Source organism: Ovis canadensis, chromosome 16 (genome assembly GCF_042477335.2).
Source record: "Ovis canadensis isolate MfBH-ARS-UI-01 breed Bighorn chromosome 16, ARS-UI_OviCan_v2, whole genome shotgun sequence".
Lineage (NCBI taxonomy): Eukaryota > Metazoa > Chordata > Mammalia > Artiodactyla > Bovidae > Ovis > Ovis canadensis.
In genome coordinates this window covers 22,394,635-22,414,335 of record NC_091260.1, presented here as the reverse complement: position 1 = coordinate 22,414,335, position 19,701 = coordinate 22,394,635, and the positions used below count along the sequence as shown (strand labels likewise).

At 48.0% G+C, this 19,701-nt stretch overlaps 1 protein-coding gene across 2 annotated transcripts in view; it reads left to right on the top strand.

Annotated features, from left to right (window-relative positions):
- The window catches only part of MAP1B (microtubule associated protein 1B), a 93,725-nt gene that overhangs the window by 55,560 nt on the left and 18,464 nt on the right, over positions 1 to 19,701 (top strand). For both annotated transcript variants that reach the window (XM_069556208.1, XM_069556207.1), the window contains exons 3-4: positions 15,499 to 15,581; positions 18,016 to 18,156. In XM_069556208.1, the coding sequence (XP_069412309.1) occupies positions 15,499 to 15,581; positions 18,016 to 18,156 (224 nt within the window). The remainder of the gene's footprint in view (positions 1 to 15,498; positions 15,582 to 18,015; positions 18,157 to 19,701) is intronic.

Sequence of the window (19,701 nt, the reverse complement as noted above, 5' to 3'; positions counted from 1 at the left end):
GGCCTTATGATAACGTGAGGCCTTGGAAGCCCAACGGTGCCAAGACTTGTCTCTGTGACTACCCTCTGATAACGTAGAGAGAGCAATGCAAGTCCCTGGCATCAGTAGTTGGCCAACTTCCAGACCCAAAGCTGAATTAGAAACTCATTAAATACTTTGAGCCAGTTAGGCTGGTTGGGCTGTGCAGCGGCCGGGAAAGCTGGGAGTAGAGGAGGGGAAGGGGCGGGCATCTTTGTTGGCAAATGGCAGGTTGTGAGCAGGGCAGGGCGGTCCAGGAACCGAGACAAAACAGGGCCGACTTGTCTGTCACACAGGCGTGCTTGTGAGTGTGCTGGTTTGGTACAGACACATAATGTATGCTAATTGCTATATTTCCTTTTTTTTTTTCCACGGGAAATGCTCAGTTGGAAAGCTTTGAAACCAGAGGCAATGCAGAAATGCCCAAATGTAGACATTACATAAAGGAGAGGAGGAACAAAGGGAAACAGGGATCTGAATTTACAAAATGGCTTAGCATTCTGCTCTCTCAGCACCGCCCTCTTCCTTCAACCTGATGGAGAAGAACACAGGCTGCCTATGTGTGATGTTCTTGGCAGCGTCTCTCCCAGAGCCTGAAATCTGTTAGCTGGAAAGAATATATAGTTAGCGAGATGAGACTCTGGAATAGTTCTCCTGGCTTCCAGCAAATGTGAATAAGTAAGTGTGCGCTGGTTCTCTCTCTGCGACTTTTCAGGGCACCTCTCTATAGACCACAAGACTGAGACGTGAACTGAGGAGGGCCTGCGATTGAGCTCACTTGGATAATTATCCATTAATAGGAAAGACTCTCCCAGTATCTTTTCCCACATGTCAAACCATGTAACTCTGGTGTTGCATTAGATACCCTTGGGTGATGGTCATTCATTAAATCAAGTAAGAACAAACCAACATAATAAAATAATGGTTTTTCTAATGAAGCTTATCAGAATGCACAGACATTTTACATTGAAAAAAAATAGATTAGGGAAGAGAAATATATTTTCTTCATCAGTGACATCAAAATCCCAAGGGTTGAAGTACTGATAAGTAGACCTCTTATCTTTACCCCAGTAATGCTTAATTTTTTATTATAAAAGATATAATTCTTTAGTTTTGGAAACAGAAGTTTAGGAAATTTCATAATGAATTGATTGCTCTGATAACAAGGCAATGTAGATATTTTCCAGAACAGTATAGAAAACACATTAAAGCATCATATTTATTCTTTAAGAGTTGTAAGAAAGAAGTGACATACATTTAAGCTTCTTTTTCAGATGTTTTAAGCTTCCTATAAGGCTTTTTGTCCCAGGAGCAAACATTTAGCTGCATTGCACAGAAGATACTGGCTACATAGTCGAGTGCCAGTGTGGGCAGGCCTCTATACAGAAATCCTCTTCTGGCCCATTTCCCCCTCCGCAAGTCCTGGTTGTCTGAGGGCAGATTCCTTTTGCAAAGTCTAAATGTAAGAGAAAGAGCATCCTCTTCATCTGGGGCTGTATCTAGTCTGAGTGCAGCTAGGAACCTGCTTCTAGAGCCGCATCCACACGCTGACCCAGAAGAATTTTCTCTGAAAGAGGGAAGACATCAGCGGATCCTGGTCCCTCTTCTAGAAAAAGTTCAGGCTTAGAGGGAGGGTATCGGCTCAGCCCGGAGGCTGGATGAACAGTGGTCTCTGCTTCGGTGTGGTTGGCAGAATAACTGTCCAGATTGCAGTAAACGCACTGGCCCTTGCCCTCCATGTAGGACTAGACTTGTACTGCAGATTCTGGAACCTGAGTTGTGGGAGAGCCAGGAACCTTCATGTGATCTGTGCAGCCCCTGTTCACAACTAGCACACTCCAGCCTCACACTTAGGAGTGTACCAGAATGTGCTGGTCTCTTTTAGAAAAGGTTCCCAAGCCTCCAAACCTAGTCGGGACCCACATCACAAATTTCCTCGGTTCCAGAATCCTTTTGTCCTTGAAGGAGCTGGAGCCACCAGGAACAAGGTTAGAATCTCCTCTCACCCTCAGAAAGCGTCAAGCACTGCTCACCCACTTTGCCCTCATCCCTGTCTAGCTTAGGCTGCTCCACTTGGCTGTGAGCAAAGGAGGGCCCGGGGGTTCTTGGCTCCTGCCTTTCCAACCCTTAATTTTCAGTCCTTGCATTTTTCCCCAGTATCTCAGTTTACATCCAGTCCACGGTGCCCATCTCACCTTTCTAGCTTCTCCAGGGACAGTCTCTACTCCAAAACAAAGGTGTTCAGTGTGTTGTTTTCTGAAGCAGGATCTGAGCTTGCTTTCTTTCAGTTATACCCCGGAGCTCTAGCAGAGGACGTTATGGGGAGCCCTATTCTGTCCCTTCTCCAAGAGCTGGCTTACTTGTTGGCACTTTTCACTAGGGTGAAAGTGAAGTCACTCAGTCGTGTCTGACTCTCTGCGACCCCATGGACTGTAGCCTACCAGGCTCCTCCATCCATGGGATTTTCCAGGCAAGAGTACTGGAGTGGGGTGCCATTTCCTTCTCCAGGAGAGCTTCCCAACCCAGGGATTGAATCCGGGTCTCCTGCATCGTAGGCAGACGCTTTACTGTCTGAGCCAGCAGGGAGTATGTTTTGACTAGGGTCACTAAGATCAAAACATACTCCCAACTTAAAGTATTTTATCTGTGAAAGGACAGAGAGTAGTGCATTCTAAGAACTTTGGTTAGTATACATGTGAAAATTACGTATATTCCGTGTGTATAAATACATTAACCAGTAGAGAATAATACAAGATAGGAATGTAGAAGGTGATCTGTGTGCATGCTAATTTTCTCATGAGAACCTGTTACTCCTCACCAAAATTAAAATCTGGAGATTTTCTTAAGAGCAAGTTTTCTCAAAGCCCCCAGTTTGCCTGACTTCCTCTTTGAACTTATTCTAAACTGGAAGTTCAGTCTTTCTTAAAAGATGATCGAAGAGGGTAGAACTGCTTGACTGACTACCTGTTGGAGTCACTTCTGCATGATAAGGTTTGGACTGTTTTTCAGGAGAGCTGCCTCTACTGGCTCAGAATACACTCAACAATACCTCAAAAATGCCCCTTAGCCAGATTGAATTGAGTCATGTCAAAAATGAATCTCTGCTAAGTACATATTTAATTATATGGCCCTGAATTTACTCCTTGTTTCCTACATTAAAGTTTTCTAAGTCCACAGATGTAGTCATTCACCTTCAGTCTCCCCCAGAAGGTCAGGTGTGGTTTGGGGACATGCTGTGGGATCCTGTTGATGGTGACCTTGTGAAGACTTAGTAGATGAGTAGAGAATCAAGGTGAAATCTTCCCAGTGATCCCCTATTTTAATTATTTAAGGAATCATGAGAGGATGGCTGGAAGCCCTGAGGCAAAATTGAGTGCACTTGTGAAAAACACAGACACAAGCAACTTCTGACATTCTTCTCCTGCTGCTGCCTGTTGGAACAACACACCAGAGTAGAAGGGATAACATGGGAGGGGTCTGGGAAGACTTGCCTCTCTCTCACTTAGAATGAGAAAAGGAACAAACTAAGGGAAGCACATGTGAGCCAAGGTGTTGGTCTGGGGCCCTTTGGGGAGCATGGTGAGGGATCTGAGAGCTGCAAAGGTCGTGAAAGCCTGGCTAGGGTCCACGGGTTTAAAGACCTTTGCAAGTGGAAAGAGTGTGCCCTGGAGCCAGTGACGTGTGAGCAGAGCATCTGAGGGAGAGAAGCTGAGGACCAGGCTGTATGTGCACCTTCATGTCCTGGCTCAGCAGACCGGGCACGTAGCTGAGCAGAGAACAGGAAGGCAGAGTGGCGGCTGAGCTCTGGTCCTGGTGTGCTGAGCACTGCCCTTCAGCCCCAGGAGAGGGAAGACCCAGGTCAGCCAGAGGTGAGTATACGTCTCCCTGGGCAGCTTCTGAGTGAGGCAGTCAGTGTATACATAAACGGAACTAACACAAGCAACAAAAGTACGGCTCCCTTGGGTTGGGCTGTCTTCATACCCCTAACAGATGTGACCAGCTTTGGCTCATAGCAGCTGCAACACGTGACAGCGTACCCACCGTCCCATCACACACGGTGGCAGCTGAGGCACCACTTCAGCTAAGACCAGATCCCAGGTCCCTTGAGCCTCATACGTCCGGGTCAGGGCCTCAGATGCCCCTTCCTGGCTGATCACCAAGCTGGTTGCTGTCCCCAGCCTGACTCTGCCACTGCAGGTAGCGTTGCCCCTTGGGACACTGCTGGGAAACATTCAGCTCGTGCGGTTTCTCTCTGGTGTATGGCTAAGAGCTTCCAAGGGATTAGTGATTATTAGGTAGCAGGTGTGGTTGTCTCAGCTACTTGTATTTTTCTTCTTCTGTTTCCTTTTCAATAGCCAATAACCCAAAGGACTGATTTGTTTTTCGTTTTTAAGGCAGCTGGCTTTGAGGTTGAGTCCTGTGATGATTTGGTTCTGAACAGTAACAGAAGAGGGTGAAAGGTCACCCATTTCCCTGGATCTGATCAATGGCAGGAGTTTGATGGCAAATTAAATGCCAGATAAAACGGTCAGATGATTCTGAGAATCGATGCTTCATGGGAAAAGTTATTTGAACCTTTAATGATAACATTGACTCCCAAGAGAAATAACTCTAGAGTCTTTTCAGACCTTAGGATAGTAATACATAAAAACAATGAGAGGATGATTTAAAATAAGATCACTTATGTTGTTATTGATCGATAGCATATTCAGCATCTGCACTGTTTCTCAAGGGACCACATAACCAACCGTCAGATCACCTGAGAGATTGCATTAGAGTTCCAGGCTCCACCCATGCTTCCTGCATCAGACTGCCTGAGTGTGGGCCCTGCAAAGCTGCCTTTTATCAGCGTCTCAGGCGACTGTGAGGAATATTAAATTCTGAGAGCTGTCAGCCTGCAGGCGGATGTCCCCCAGACAGAAGATCAGGCCATGCCCACGGATAGGCCGAGTATCGTGGCAGTGGATGCGCAGTGTGTTTTGGGTTGAATTTGTAAAACAAGTGTTAGTTACTGCTGGATTAGTTTAGCATCTCTGGAATATTCTGCCTTGACTCTCCTTTGTGTGGGGGTGGTTGGAGTTTGCAAACCAGGACAGCACTGCAGTTACAGGTCCCATGAGGGGCTTTTCTCTGTCACCTTCACCAGCTTTTTCCTGACTTTACCTGCTCTTTAAATAGTGACACTTCCCAGGACCCCTTTCAGAAAAAGGCTCGCTCTGTGTTCTTCCAGCGCATCGCTTAAAATACGCTGACGCCTCCCAGATCTGTGCTTCTGACCCCACCTATGGCTTTAGCATCAGATCACATTTCTGCTCTCCATTGGACCAAGCCAACAGACTCTCCCATGGGAGAGACGTCAAGCTCAGCGCACCTCAAATCTAGCTCAATGTCTGCTGTCTTCCTGCCTGACTCTTAAAATGGCTTTTTGGCTAAGACCCTGGGCTCTGGGACACTAACTACCCAGGTTTCTATCCTTCATTAATTCTCCCTTGGGCTATTGCATAAATGCCTTGTGCCTCACTTTTCTCATCTGTAAAATGGGAGTAATGACTTCCTCCTAGGGTTCAGGTGCAGATTAAATGCGATAACTGCACATAAATAACTTAGGTCAGGGCTGAACTCAGGGCGAGTATTCAATATATCTTAGCCATTTTTATTATTCATTCCTTTATCAAATATTGATAGAGCTCCTGCTGTGTATCAGACACTTCTCCTGACTTGCATTTCCCAAATTAGACACTGTTAAAACTCAAAAGTCTCCCCGTTAAACTCTTTTCCCTTCAGGGCAGGTCTCATCCATGTTTTAATCTCAATACTAGTTTATGGAGTTAGCATTAATTTGCCCCAATTAAACTTTAGAAAGATGTGTTCTCTAAGTAATTGACTTTGTCTTAAACAGGGAATAGAACATCTCTTACAAAGGAAAGAAAAGAACCAGTGAGATTAAAAAACATTCTCCAAAACCTCCTCTGACTTCAAGAAAGTGAGGTCTAATCGTTGAACCGTAGAAAAGTGTCATTTAGTTAAGAAGTAGCTGATATTAACTATCTTACGGTTGAACCTAATTCTTGGTAGGGTACCTGGCACATGACAGGTATCCCTGAATACAAAAATAATTCCCAAACCTAGATCTAAAATTCTGGGAGTATTCTACAATATACGAAGGAAAATGTATCTTAGATAAACCTTGTTTTTAAACAGCAAGGTTTCAGACCTTGTAAACCCCCAGAAAAATCTGGAAAGCACTGGGAGGCAGTGACAGGAGTGGGGATCAGGATCAGACAGGCCAGACTGAAAGCCTCGTTCATGGCTTATTTTATCTCTGTGATGCTGGGTACGACAGCTAACTGTTATTAAACAACTTACTTCATCAGCTTCCTAATCTGTAATAATAACAGCTGATCTTTGTGATTGGGGTTGCAAAGTGTCAGACACGACTGAGCGAATGAACTGAACTGATCTTTGTGATGCTCTGAGATAAGTCAAATAAGAAGATTTTATAAGCCATGAAGTGCATCACAGTGAAAGGGAGTGTTAGTTTCTTAGCATTTACCCCACATACTAGCTAGAACAACTGTCTGCAGTATGCAGAGAAATTGCCTTTGGCAGCTGTATGAACACATCAGTCACCTATGATAGTCGGCTGTGGGGCTGAGGCTCAGCTTTCTCTCCCCTAGAGGGAGGAGTAGGTGAAACATCACCAGGACTCCTTCAGTCTCCCCCATTCTGTGAGAAGAGGACATTTTAATCCCTTCTACCACAGGACTGCAAGTTCTCAAGGCTCATGAGTAGGAGGTTTTCTCCTTGACTCCTTGCATCTTCCTGGTGGTAAAGAATCTGCCTGCAATGCGGGAGACCTGGGTTCCATCTCTGGGTTGGGAAGATCCCCTGGAGGAAGGCATGGCAACCCACACCAGTATTCTCTGCTGGAGAATCCCCATGGACAGAGGAGCCTGGTGGGCTACAGCCCTTGGGGGTCACAAAGAGGCAGACACGACTGAGCAAGTAAGCACAGCACACAGCCTTGCACCTAGAGGCAGAAGGGACTCCCGTCTCATGCATGAGGAGCATATGCATTTTTCTCATCTGCAGCAGGTTTTGTTGAGAACAGGGCAGTCAAACCTCTTATCTTGTTGTAGCCCAGAGCTGCTGCTGCTGCTAAGTCACATCAGTCACGTGTGAATCTGTGCGACCCCGTAGACGGCAGCCCAACAGGCTCCTCTGTCCCTGGGATTCTCCAGGCAAGAACACTGGAGTGGGTTGCCATGTCCTTCTCCAGTGCATGAAAGTGAAAAGTGAAAGTGAAGTCGCTCAGTCGTGTCTGACTCTTTGTGACCCTGTGGACTGTAGCCCACCAGGCTCCTCCGTCCATGGGCTTTTCCAGGCAGGAGTACTGGAAAGGGGTGCCATTGCCTTCTCTGGTAGCCCAGAGAACTGAGTCCATAGACTTGGAACATCTCCCTCAAGGTTTAAATTTGCGAACAGGAAGGAAAGCACTCTGCAAATGGTAGAATGTTAGGTAGTTGTTGATCTCTGGAGTTGGCGCCCCGAACAGGTTACTACATTGCCTTTCACAAGGTGTGCTCTTTTTTTTTTTTTTTCAAACCTGTAGCATCTCTGCATTGTGAAGAAACAACCTTCAGGTTATCTCACCACCCTCAGCTGGTGGCAATATTGGGCACTCCTGTTTTCTCTGTGGATGTTTTCCAGGAAGCCAGCAGACTTCTAACACCATCTCTTTTTTAAAAAAAAAAAAATTTTTTTTTAAATTTTATTTGGAGGCTAATTACTTTACAATATTATAGTGGTTTTTCATCAACACCATCTCTAAGATTTATTTCTACTTCTTTTAGCTGGAGCATAAAGTAGAGAAAAAGAAAAAGTAGACAAATGCCTTTCTTCCACTTTCTTCCACTTTCTTCCACTTTTAAGCCTTGATAGCCAGCATTCTCATCTCTCTGGCTTGAGACCTTTTAGAAAAGGAGGTGGGAAAGGGAAGATTACCGAGGAGAACGGGATTGGGTAGGAGAAAGCCTCGAAGGGGGATTTAGAAAAAGGGTGCATGAGAACCCTGCAGAAGGATCCAGACCTGTGGCCCCTGGCACCCTGTTTCCCCACAAGCTGTGCTCCTGGCGTGAGCAGCTGGGACAGGATGGGGTGGGAATGCAAAAGAAGGCTCCCCTTGTCTCCAGGGGCAAAGGTGCACACATCTTTGTGCGGTGAACATATTTGGGATATGAGAGCCTCGGAAATCTGGGCAGTTTGGGTTGTTTGCTTTTCTGGGCATCTAAAGGACAGAGAAACATACAACAGAAGATGGCAGAGAACCCAAGAGAATGATGGGGTGGAAGGGCCAGCAGACATAAGAAAAACCAAATGACAACAAAAAAGAAAAACAGTTCAGGCCGGGAAATGTGGAGAAAAACAGGAATAGACTCACATTCTGTAATAACTGAGTTCTCTGTAATGTAAAAGATATCTAAAGTTCCGAAAAAGAAAAGCTCCCAAGCAATGATTAACTTATTTAAATTTTAATATTTATGAAGTCTCCCGAACTCTTATTTATAGTGGAATCGGAGTTCTTATTCCCTTAAAAAGACACTGAAAATTTAGAGAGTGACACGACACTCAGGATATATATGCTGATATGTTTCAGCATATATCAGAGCCGAAACAAATGCAGAAACAAAACAAGTTTATTTCCAACAGAAAAGAAAGGCCATTTCCAGGAATATCAGGGAGAAGGTGGGAGAGAACTGGGCTCCAATTGTTCACAGGAAACAAAGAGGGGATTGGCCGGGGGCTGTGTGTGGGAGCCAGCGCACCCCTCCGCAGGGTGAGTGGGCAGGCACTGGCTGGCCAGGGGCTGACCCAGGCTCCCTGTTTACCGCTCACAAACCAGAGTCTTGGCATCACAACTTGAAAACCTTTATTTGGACGAGGTGGATGGGGAAGGGAGGGAGCAGAGGATTGTGTTCGGCCTTGGCCGTGAGGCAGCACAGCGTGTGACGCGGGTCCCAGGCCTGCTCTCCTGTCTGTCTGTGAGGCCATGGGCAAGTCAGGAGACCTCGAATGTCTGGTCCATCAAGAGGGGAGCAGGGTGTCTGCTCCTATCACTTCAGTGGCCAAGGCACCAGCACCCAAAGGGCAAAATGCTTTGGAAACTCTGAAGCTGTCTGCACCAGAAGGGCTTATTGCTGTGTCCTCATGATGGGCTCTCTGCTGATCAGAGTGCGATGTTCTCGCTTCCACAAATCTGCCTTAATTTAAGTATATTTTTTGATCCAGGTGGGATAGCATGAAGCACATGGGAGGTGCTCCCACACGTGTGACCTGAAAACCAGCTGGCAGGGTGGGGTCACGCTCCCGCTCTCTTTGCTGCCTCATTCCCTGCTACCTCTGGGACATACCCAGCCTTGAAAGAGTCCTCTTCCCAGCCCCAGGCTGAGAGCTAAAGAGCAAAGATGAGAAAGATAAGGGTTGATTTGGATGTGTGAGGGCCCCTGTGTAATCACACGCCCTCTCCAGTGTCCAGAGTTTTACTGCCCTGGGAAGGGGTATGTATGTTGTCTCCCTGATGGCTGGTGCTCTTGTGTTCTGCATGGACACTGTGGGTCTTTGGGGACTGTGGAATCAGGCGATACCGAGTTTCCTAGCACCTCTGTGTTTTAAGGGTGTCTCAGTGGCAGGGGGCACTTCCCTGGTGGCTTAGAGGGTAGGGAATTCACTTGCAGTGCAGAGACCGGGGTTTGATCCCTGGCTCGGAAAGATCCCCTGTAGAAGGGAAGGGCAACCCACTCCAATATTCTTGCCTGGAGAAGTCCATGGACAGAGGAGCCTGGCGGGTTATAGTCCATGGGGTCGCAAAGAGTCGGACACAACAGAGCAACTAAGCACAGTGGCGGGGGTGAAGGGCTGCCTTGTCTAGCCTGCCTCGAGGTCACATCCTCCCCCCGTCTGAGGTGATTTCTCGCCGCAGTGAACCAGGAGAGGCTTCTGTTAGGTGCGCTCCTGGGTCTCCTCCCAGATCCTCCCTTGAGTCCTCCCACGGGCACCCCTGTGAGAGGCATCATTTCTCATGGCCTTGCGGAAGTGCTGGTACCAGTAACCCAAGAGTCCATTCTGGTTTTCCCCAGGGCCAGGAGCTGGAGGACTTGCGGGTGGGAACAGGGCCTCTTCTCCTGTCCCCATCACTGGCCCACCTGTATCGGGGATGCAGGGCCCGTCCCCGTCACTGGCCCACCTGTATCGGGGATGCAGGGCCCGCCCCCATCACTGGCCCACCTGTATCGGGGATGCAGGGCCCGCCCCCATCACTGGCCTACCTGTATCGGGGATGCAGGGCCCGTCCCCATCACTGGCCCACCTGTATCGGGGATGCAGGGCCCGTCCCCATCACTGGCCCACCTGTATTGGGGATGCAGGGCCCTCCTCGTCACCCACTCCATACTGAAATCAGTATACAGAATCAGTCTTGATTCTTCACACCCATTTCTTGGTTATGTTTGCAAATGTTCGTTTTGTAGGAAAAGCAGTCTTGCTTTTCTAGGAAAAGCAAGGTTCTGCATTGTCAGCATTAATGGAAGTGGAAATTACATATTCATCCTCAAGACATGCAGTTGTCATCCTCTTAAAGGCAGTTTGAGAGGTTGTAGCCTTGCGAGTTGTTATTTTGACAAGGCTTTCCCCCCTAGTGCTCCTGCAGCTCGGCCGGCACTCCATCCTTTGTGCTCGGCTGTTTTGTTAAGCAGCTGCTGAGACCGTTGCTGGTGTTGCTCTGGCATCAGGGATGCTGCAGCCTCCTAGGCCGCTGTTTTGGGGCTGACATTTGAGGTGGTGGGAGAGAAGGGCCAGCTGTGTGCAGGTGAGAGGGCTCTTGGGTTTTATGGGGCTTGGATATGGCTGTGCCTCAATAGATAGTGCGTGTGTTTTTAAATTTAGCCATAGTTGGCCCTTTCTGAAAGCAGGAGAGAGCCTGTGTGTGTCTTTAGATGAATATTAGTTCTGTGGAGACGAGACCCTATAAGCATCCTGAAAATTATATACCTAGAAAATGACGTTTTGCTTTCAAGATTTCCGCATCACCTGGATATAGTCAAACACAAACCACTGAATCAGCCCATCCTTAAAAGACATAGTCAGTCAGAATTTCAATAATTAAAAAAAGGCCCAACAATAACTGAAACATACAGGCTTACTGAGTTTAAGCAGAGCCTTTGGGAGCACACAGACAAAAGTCTCGTTGTGTGTGAGGGCCCTGCAGCTTTGGGGGTCCTTGGGCCTTCCTCTTTTGGTTCCAAGGTGGAGCAGACCCCTTTTAGTCGCATAACAGCCCCTCCCTGCCGCCCAGATGGAACCTTCATAATTGCCCTGAGTTTTGTATGGAAGCCCTCGAAGACTTTTCCTTGTCATGGTAATAAGTAACCCCATCGGTCCATCTCCAACTCCTGCTTTTGCTTTCCCGAGACGAGGGCTGAGGAGACCTAACCATCCATCTGGGCCCCTGACGGTACCCCTGTGAGCTGCTGCTGGAGAATGCCGGCTCTGGGGGCTGAAGGAGGCTGCCACCCTGCTCTCTCTCTTCCTGGGAACTTCTTTTCTGAAGCAGCTGAATGAGACCTTTGCAGGCAAGGGTGGTGGCCTCTCCTTCAGAATGCCTGGCCTGTTTCCCAGGGTGAAACACTCCCCAAATATGCAACTTTGTGAGCGGCCCAGCAGCCTGAGCCCAGAGCCGTCTGCCGCCAGGAGAGCTGGCATGGGGTTGGGGCGCGGTGCGGGCCCGGGGTTCGCCAGATGCCAGGAAGGCCCGGCCCCCGGTGACATCACCGGTCGTCTGGGGCGAGAATCTGGCCAACAGTTGGCCGTGACGAGAGCTCGAAGCTTTCTGTCTCTAAATCCCCTCCTTCGTTCAAATCTGATCCTATAAAAAGGCTTTTGTTGAAGAAGCAGGCATGGCATCTTGGTGCACGTCTGTGTCATTGCTGTCAGTATTTCCAAAGATGGGCAGAAAAACCTTCCTTGGTTGAATTCCTGAGCTAACAGTCCCCCAAACTGACTTGGACTGAATAGAGGTAAATGGCAGCTGTCACTTGGCGTTTGTTTTGTTTGCAAGTGAGGAAGCCAAAGAGGAGAGGAGCATCTTGAGGATGGTAAGAACCTGCTTCCGGGGAGTTCAGTGTCAGGTCCTCACGGCGTGCTTGGGCTGTGCCTGGACTTGCCCTGGGAAGGGTGTGCTCTGCAGGGTCTGGGTATCGTGTAGATCTCTTAGGAAAGAGAGGAGTTCTGCAGAGGGAGCTGCTTCTGGGTGCCTTGCTCCTGCAGAACATAGCCATGACCACTGTCCTTCCCTGGCGACATGCTTTCTGAGGCTTTGGGTGCAGGAAAGAGTCAAAAGTCTGATCAAGGAGATGAACACTCACTTCTGCTTAGTCTTAAGCTTTTGCCTAGTTTTATCTCCACTTAAGTGTCCCTGAAGCTCCTGAAGTCTTTGTTTCAAGGCCACTGATGGAAGGACCTGGAAAAGGGAGGGGTTTTTTTGTTTTTCTTATTTTATGATGTTGATTCAGTTTGATGTTCTTTTGCTTTAGCTTGAAATACACATGCTTGTCAAAAGCAAAAGCAACTAAGCCAGAAAGCCATGTCCAGAAAATTACACACTTGAACATTCATGATAAACAAATGTTCTTTCCCATGGCTTAATTGAATTATTTTTCTCGAGGCTCAGTCCTTCACCTGTTCAAACTGTGTGACATTATTTTTCATGTTCATGCGTTTGGAGTGAAACATCATATACTTTTCCTTAACTTTACCTTCTTTTTTTTTTGTGGGTGTTATGTCTTTGCCCTTTTCCCACTTCTTTTTGCTGACATTCTTCTCCTAATGCTTTTTGAATGCTTGCTTCTTTCAGCACATCTCTGACTTTATTCCTCTGGGTTTTCCACTTGGCATTGAGTGCCAAGCTCTCCCCTGGCATTCAGTGCCTGTGCCATGTCCGCCCTTCCAAACCCTCATCCATAGAGCAGTGAAGCGGCGGACTCAGTAGCCTGGGTGCAGGGCTCAGCTTGACCACGTCTTAGTTCTGTGACTTGGGGCTAGGTCTACAGGCTTCATCCTCCTCAACAGTACAAGGAGATAAGTGTGGTACCTATGTCACAGAGCTTGTCTGTGGACTAAATGAGTTCATACTTGTGAAGTGCTTGAGACAGTACCTGACACCATTATTGTTTAGTTTGGGCTTCCATTTCTAATGTGGGGTTTATTGGTAAATATTAGCTGTTAGCAACAATAAGCGGAGAAGGCAATGGCACCCCACTCCAGTACTCCTGCCTGGCAAATCTCATGCACGGAGAAGCCTGGTAGGCTGCAGTCCATGGGGTCCCTAGGAGTCAGACAGGACTGAGCGACTTCACTTTTCACTTTCATGCATTGGAGAAGGAAATGGCAACCCACTCCAGTGTTCTTGCCTGAAGAATCCCAGGGACGGGGGAGCCTGGTGGGCTGCCGTCTCTGGGGTCGCACAGAGTCGGACACGACTGAAGCGACTTAGCAGCAGCAGCAGCAGCAGCAGCGATAAGACCATGGGAGAGGATGGACTTGTCACTATGATGGTGCTAAGTATTTCAACATGTTCTGTTTCTGTTGTACTTCTGGTACTTGATGATATGAAGCAAAAAAGCCCTAACTAAAGCTGCTTTCTGTTTTTCTTAACCTCTTTGTTGAGATTCAATTCATATACCATACAATTCACCCCTTTAAAGTATGCTCTTCAATGGTTTTGATAACACTGTGTTATTTTTTAAGAATTTCTGGTAAAATATATAAAAATATAAAATTTGTCATTTTAACGATTTCTAGATGGCATTAGTTACATTCACAGTGTTATGCAATATCATCGCTATTCCCCAAATTTTTTGATCACCCCAAAGAGACACTTGTGTTCATGAAGCAGTAACTCCACATCCCCCACCTCCTCCGTCTCTGGTAAATCTTTGATTTGCTCTCTGACTGTGAATTAGCCTGTTCTAGGTAGTTCATGTAAATGGAATCATATAGTTATTTGTCCTTTAGTGAATTTCACTTGGCATAATGTTTTCAAGGTTCACATTGGTTCAACAATCAGAACTTCGTTCCTTTTTATGGCCAAGTCATACTGCACTGAATGGAGAGACCATAATTTGTTTGCTTATCCAGTCATCCACTGGTAGACACCTGGGTGGGCCCCACCTTTTGGCTATCTTGAATAAGGCTGCAGTGAACATCGATATACAAGTACCTTTTCAAGTTCTTATTGGATTGGCCAAAAAGTTCATTTGGGATTTCCCATAAGGTGGTACAGAAAAATCCAAACTAACTTTTTGGCCAACCTAATACTTCAGTCCACCGAAAAATGGAACTGTTAGGCCATGTAGAGATTCTGTGTTAACTTTTTGAAGAGTGGTTGATGTTTTCCTGGAAAGCAGCTGTTTTTCGGTCATTCTGTCCTCTGGCGTCTGTCTCCCTCAGACTCCATTCCATCTCCTCCTGCCACCAGAGTTTTGTGGTCCTCCCTTGTCTACCCCCAGCCCCGTCTCCCGGCTGGCTGGCTGAGGGACACCCTTCTGCTCCGTCACCCACTGCCGGTGCGTGCATCACCCACCCTGACCACACGTCCGCCTGATCCCTTTCATCTCATTGTCTGAGGAAGGACAGGCTTGTAGGAGGTCCTCCGTAGGTCCCAGACCACCCCTGCTGGAGGGGGTTTCAGCCACATGCTGTTCCTGAAACCTTTCAGGTGTGGGGAGCCAGGGATATGGAGCCGGAAGTCCTGCAAGGATTTCAGCCCTTCTTAGACAGGCTCCTTCATTCTCCCATCACCTTGGTCTCACGTTCTTCATCCACTTTGCTTTTTTTTTGGTCCACCCTGTCCCAAGGGAGAGTTGCTCTTCCCTCTTCATTTGCTCACAGTTCCTGTAGTTTTCTAGGAGTGAATTAATGAATAAACACTGCAGCAGACTCTAACCCGCCTCAGACAGCCATTCTGCTTGTTGGGCTAATTGTTAGCTTGGGTTTCTGGATGTCATTCATTTCACAGTAAGGCTCCTAATTAATCTCAGCTCTGTTCTCACCAGAAGAAAGGCTGATACGGAGAAACATCCCCAATTACCATGAGAAAGGGGATGTGGAGAGCCCCGTTGAGTTTTCCTGGCATCCACCCCTTGTCTCAGATGAAACCCGCCCTTCACACACAGGCAGCCTGGCTATCAAGCCTGACAACTAGAGGGTTGTGAGAGCCGTCAGAGCCCCAGACCACACAGACCCAGCTCGGGAGGAGCCTGCCGGGGCTACACCCTTGTTTAGTAACACCCATTGTGTTTCCCAGGACAGCGGAGAGCCCTGGTACCCTGAGCGGCAATGCCTATGCTGTCCCAGAGGCAGGCGGGGTGGTTTTAATCCGGAAAAAGCTAAAGGTCTCTTCTTTTGTCTGTGTTTCTGTGCCTGCAGGACAAAAGATCCTTCATCACCGAAGTGACGTTTTAGAAACAGTGGTCCTGATCAACCCCTCAGATGAAGCCGTCAGCACTGAGGTAAGCATGGGGATCTGGAGCCTCACACAGTGGACGGAGCCCCAGCTGATGTGAGGGGATGGGGCAGCTGGTGAAGAGGGACAAGGCCGGGGGGAGCAAGTGCTGGGTCCAGGGATGCGTCTGTGTCCCTAGCCAGAGGCTGGTTCTCTGCATCAGCACCACCTGAGACTGCCCCTTTCGATCAGGACGCAGTGGAGGACGCTGGCCAGACTGTAGGGTTCTGTAGAGGTGAGGGGTATGGAATGCTGGGGGTACCCCGCAGGTGTGCTGCTGGTACGGAGTCTGGCTGGGATGTCGCAGGGTGATTAAACGCAAGCCTTCAGGCTGAGATGGCTGTGACCCAAATGTGGAGAAAAAAGGCTTCTCAGACACAAGCTTTCTCAGCACATCCTGCCCACCCCCTGGTCACAGTTGAAAGGCAGGATAGCACAGCGGTCAGGAATATGGGCTCTGCCGCCAGACTGACTGGGTTCTGCCACCCACTAGCAGGTCGCCTTGGGCAAGTTATTGACCATCTCTGTCTCCGTTTCTGTCTTTGTGAAATGAAGATGATAATAGCGCTTGCGTTTAGTGATGTGTCCAGAAGTGTCGCATGAGTAGAACATGGCATGGCACATGGCAACCAAAACATCAGTGCTGGCCGTTGTTGTTTTTATTACCACCATATAAAACTTCTGCCAGAGAGAGTAACTGCGTATTTCAGAGCCTACTGTAAGATCAGTAGGCTAACACCAAGAATCTTTGGTCTCCCAGGCCAGAGGGATTGATGCATCTCCATTTCCCAGGGCCTTTACTGCAATTTAGCACCTTTGAGGTTGAACTGCTTTCTTGGATGTCAGAATAGCCACAGACCCAGGCACCTCCTCTATCCATGGCCTTTCTTTTGCCCACACTGAGCATCTCTGTGACTGTAGATTGTTTTCTTTTTTTAGATTGAGATACAATTCACACCCATAAAATCCATCCTTTTAAAGTATGCAGTTCATTGGAGTTTAGTATAGTCATAATATTGTGGAACTGTCATCAACATCTGATTCCTGAACATATCCATCGCCCCCCAAAATCCCAAGCCCATTAGCAGTCACCACCCCCCACCATAACCTCTGGCAACCATTAATCTACTTTTTACCTCTATGGATTTTCCTGTAATATTTCAGATAATGGAATCATATGATCTGTGGCCTTTTGTGTTGAGTTTACTTAATTAATATAGTATTTTCCAGAGTCATCCATGTGTAGCCTATATCAGTACCTCATTCCTTTTTATGACAGAATACTATTCCAGTGTACGAGTACACCATGTTTATTTATCCATGCATCAACTGATGGACATTTGGGTTGTATGCCCTTTTTGGCTGTTTTCACATAGCCTGCTTTGATCCCATGTCGTCTTCTCTGGTTGAGCAGGACCTCTTTGACAATCCACGAAGGTACAAAATTGAGGCAAATGATGCGCTAGTGGTCTCCCAGGCTATTAGAATCAGAAAGTAGAGACAACTTGGGAAAAAGCTGGAGGCTGAATATATGTACAGGCATATCGCCTGTGAGAAATGGAGAAGGAAAAAATAAGGAATTTCTTTGCAGAGCCCACGTTCACCTGTGGAACAGATGGGGCTGGAACAGTGACTTCGGTACATGTGTGGTTCCTTGGACTGTGGGGTTCGTGGGGACAGTGGGTCACGTCCTGTTTACTTTTTATCCCTCCCCTAGCGCCTCGCATGATGCCTGGCAGTCACTTTGTGCTGAACTGAGTTGGGCTTAGAACGCATAACCTTGGTGCTTGGAGCAGTGGTTCTGCTGAAGGACAGGCTGGCTCCCTGCCATTTAAAAGAACAGAGAGTCCTTTCGTGCAAATGGTTCACAAATCTGTTTAAAAGATTCCCAATCAGGGTGGCCTTTTGTTTATGTTCAAGTTCAGTGTCAGGCACCTTCCTGATGCCAGTGGAGACTGCTTTTGGAGCTGTGTCGGCTTGGCAGGAAAGGGGTCCTGGGTGGGAGGGGCTGACTTGGGGCCTTCCTTGAAGCCTTCCTTGAAGCCCTCTGATTCCTGAGGCAGCAGTTCGGGGACCTGCCCTGAACTTGGTGAGTCAGCCTGTGAGATATTCGTGTCTCACAGACTGCACACTGCCAGCAGGCACAACTGTGCAATAAACGATTGCCAGCTGTGGAGACTGCTTTGAAAAGACACGGAAACCAAGGGGAGAAAGTCAGCTACCGCTACTGTCTCAGTCATAGCCAGACTTGGAAAAGGGCATACATGGGCAGCTGGTGATCGTAGGCACTGGCTCTGTTCAACACGCCGGGGCGGTGTGAAGACCGGGAAGTGCGGGATTCTTGTTGGTTGGGAACCTGAAGCGCTCCAAGGGCCAGCCCGGTCCTGTGGGTGGGAGGCCAGCGCCCACCACAGCTCAGTGAGCCCCATGCTTTGTTTCAGGTGCGCTTAATGATCACGGATGCCGCCCGACACAAGCTGCTCGTGCTGACGGGGCAGTGCTTTGAGAATACCGGAGAGCTCATTCTCCAGTCCGGCTCTTTCTCCTTCCAGAACTTCATAGAGATTTTCACCGATCAAGAGGTAGGCTCCTGTCTGGTAGTATCCACGTTTTACAGTTGCTCGGTTATTGTCGCCTTAGGCTGATCTTTGAAAGCATTCACAGGAGATAGGAGGAGGGGATGGGGTGTCCTACTCCTTTGAAATAAGCAAAACCACGTGGTGCAGGGTCCTGTGGCTCATCACCAGAGGAATTTAGAGCACTCATCTATATAATTAATTGGAACCATTCTGATTGCCCGATGGAGGTGGGGGTTGGAACAGTCATCATTTTACAGATGGTAGTGATGATGGAGGAACTCAGAATGACAGAGTCCACAAGAAAGCCCAGGTTGCCTGTTTTCTGAAAGAATACTCCAAAGATCTCTTTAGGGGTAGTATTTAACTGCCTTGGTCTCTTTCAGTGCATGTAACTTACTTTTCCTGGTCAAATTATTTCTGATTTCTCTTAATGCCTGGCTCCAGTATTTGAGCTTGGGCTGCTTGAGTAGCTAGCCCAAGAAAGGAGGCAGGTAGGAAAATGGGGTGCGTCCATAGGACACATCCATGCCCCAAGAGAAAGAGGATTAGAGTAGCTGGACTGAAGCCTGAGCATTAACACTTCTAACGAGTATATCTTACTCAAGGTGATACATGATGAAGTATTGAAACTAACAGGATGATAGTATTATTTGGTCAAATCAGATCAAAGATTTTAATTTGGTTATTTCTGCTTGAGAATTTTATCTGGTTGGGAAGCTTCTCTTTCCAAAATAACGCATCTCTGTCTCCTAGTTAGAGCGACAACTCAAGGCTGTCAGCGTAGCTGCTTGGGGCTGCCTGTAGCTGATAGCAGACTTCTACATTGAGAGGTCGAGGGACGTGCTGACAGGAGGAGTTACAGCATCTATTTAAAACCATCTTCCTGGGAACTGCCTGAGAGGGCGGCCTCTTAGTCTCGGGGGTGTTGGGAAGGGCCATCTGTCTTTCTGCATTTAATCTTCCTTGGGCCCCGCAAATCACAGAGAGGTCTCTGTGTGCTTTCCATCACTGGCAAGAGCTGTAAATAAACTGCCCAGCTTCATTAGGCTCACCTGGAGGCTTTTTGTAAAAAGACTGGTGGGATGACATCACTGTGTTTCTCCACTCACTGGGGAAGAATAAAAAGGAACATTTCACTTGGCATTTGAAGCTCCGGCTTTCAGAAGCTGTGATGTCATCTGGGTCCCAAGGCAGATAGCCCAGGCTCTCCCCACAGCAAGGCAGGGTCCCGGGCGCCCGCAGAGCTGGTCCCGCCGTTGCCACCTCACAAGGGAGGCCTGCGCCCTGTGTCTCTGCAGAGCTGTCCACTGTCTTCCTCCAGGGCTGCTGGAGTGCAGGCTGCGTGTCTTGATCGTCTTGTATCTGTGGCGCCCACATCTAGGAATGGCCCGGCACAACCTTATTCTGTGGCATTGAGAAGCCCAAGGCAGGGCACTGTCTCCCTCTGCCCCCTGCCCTGAGATGGGTGGATGAGCACCATAATGTCAGAGTCTTTTGCAGGATTGTGTCCCCAGGTTCATGTTGTGGGTTTGTCTGGTAGCTAGGAGG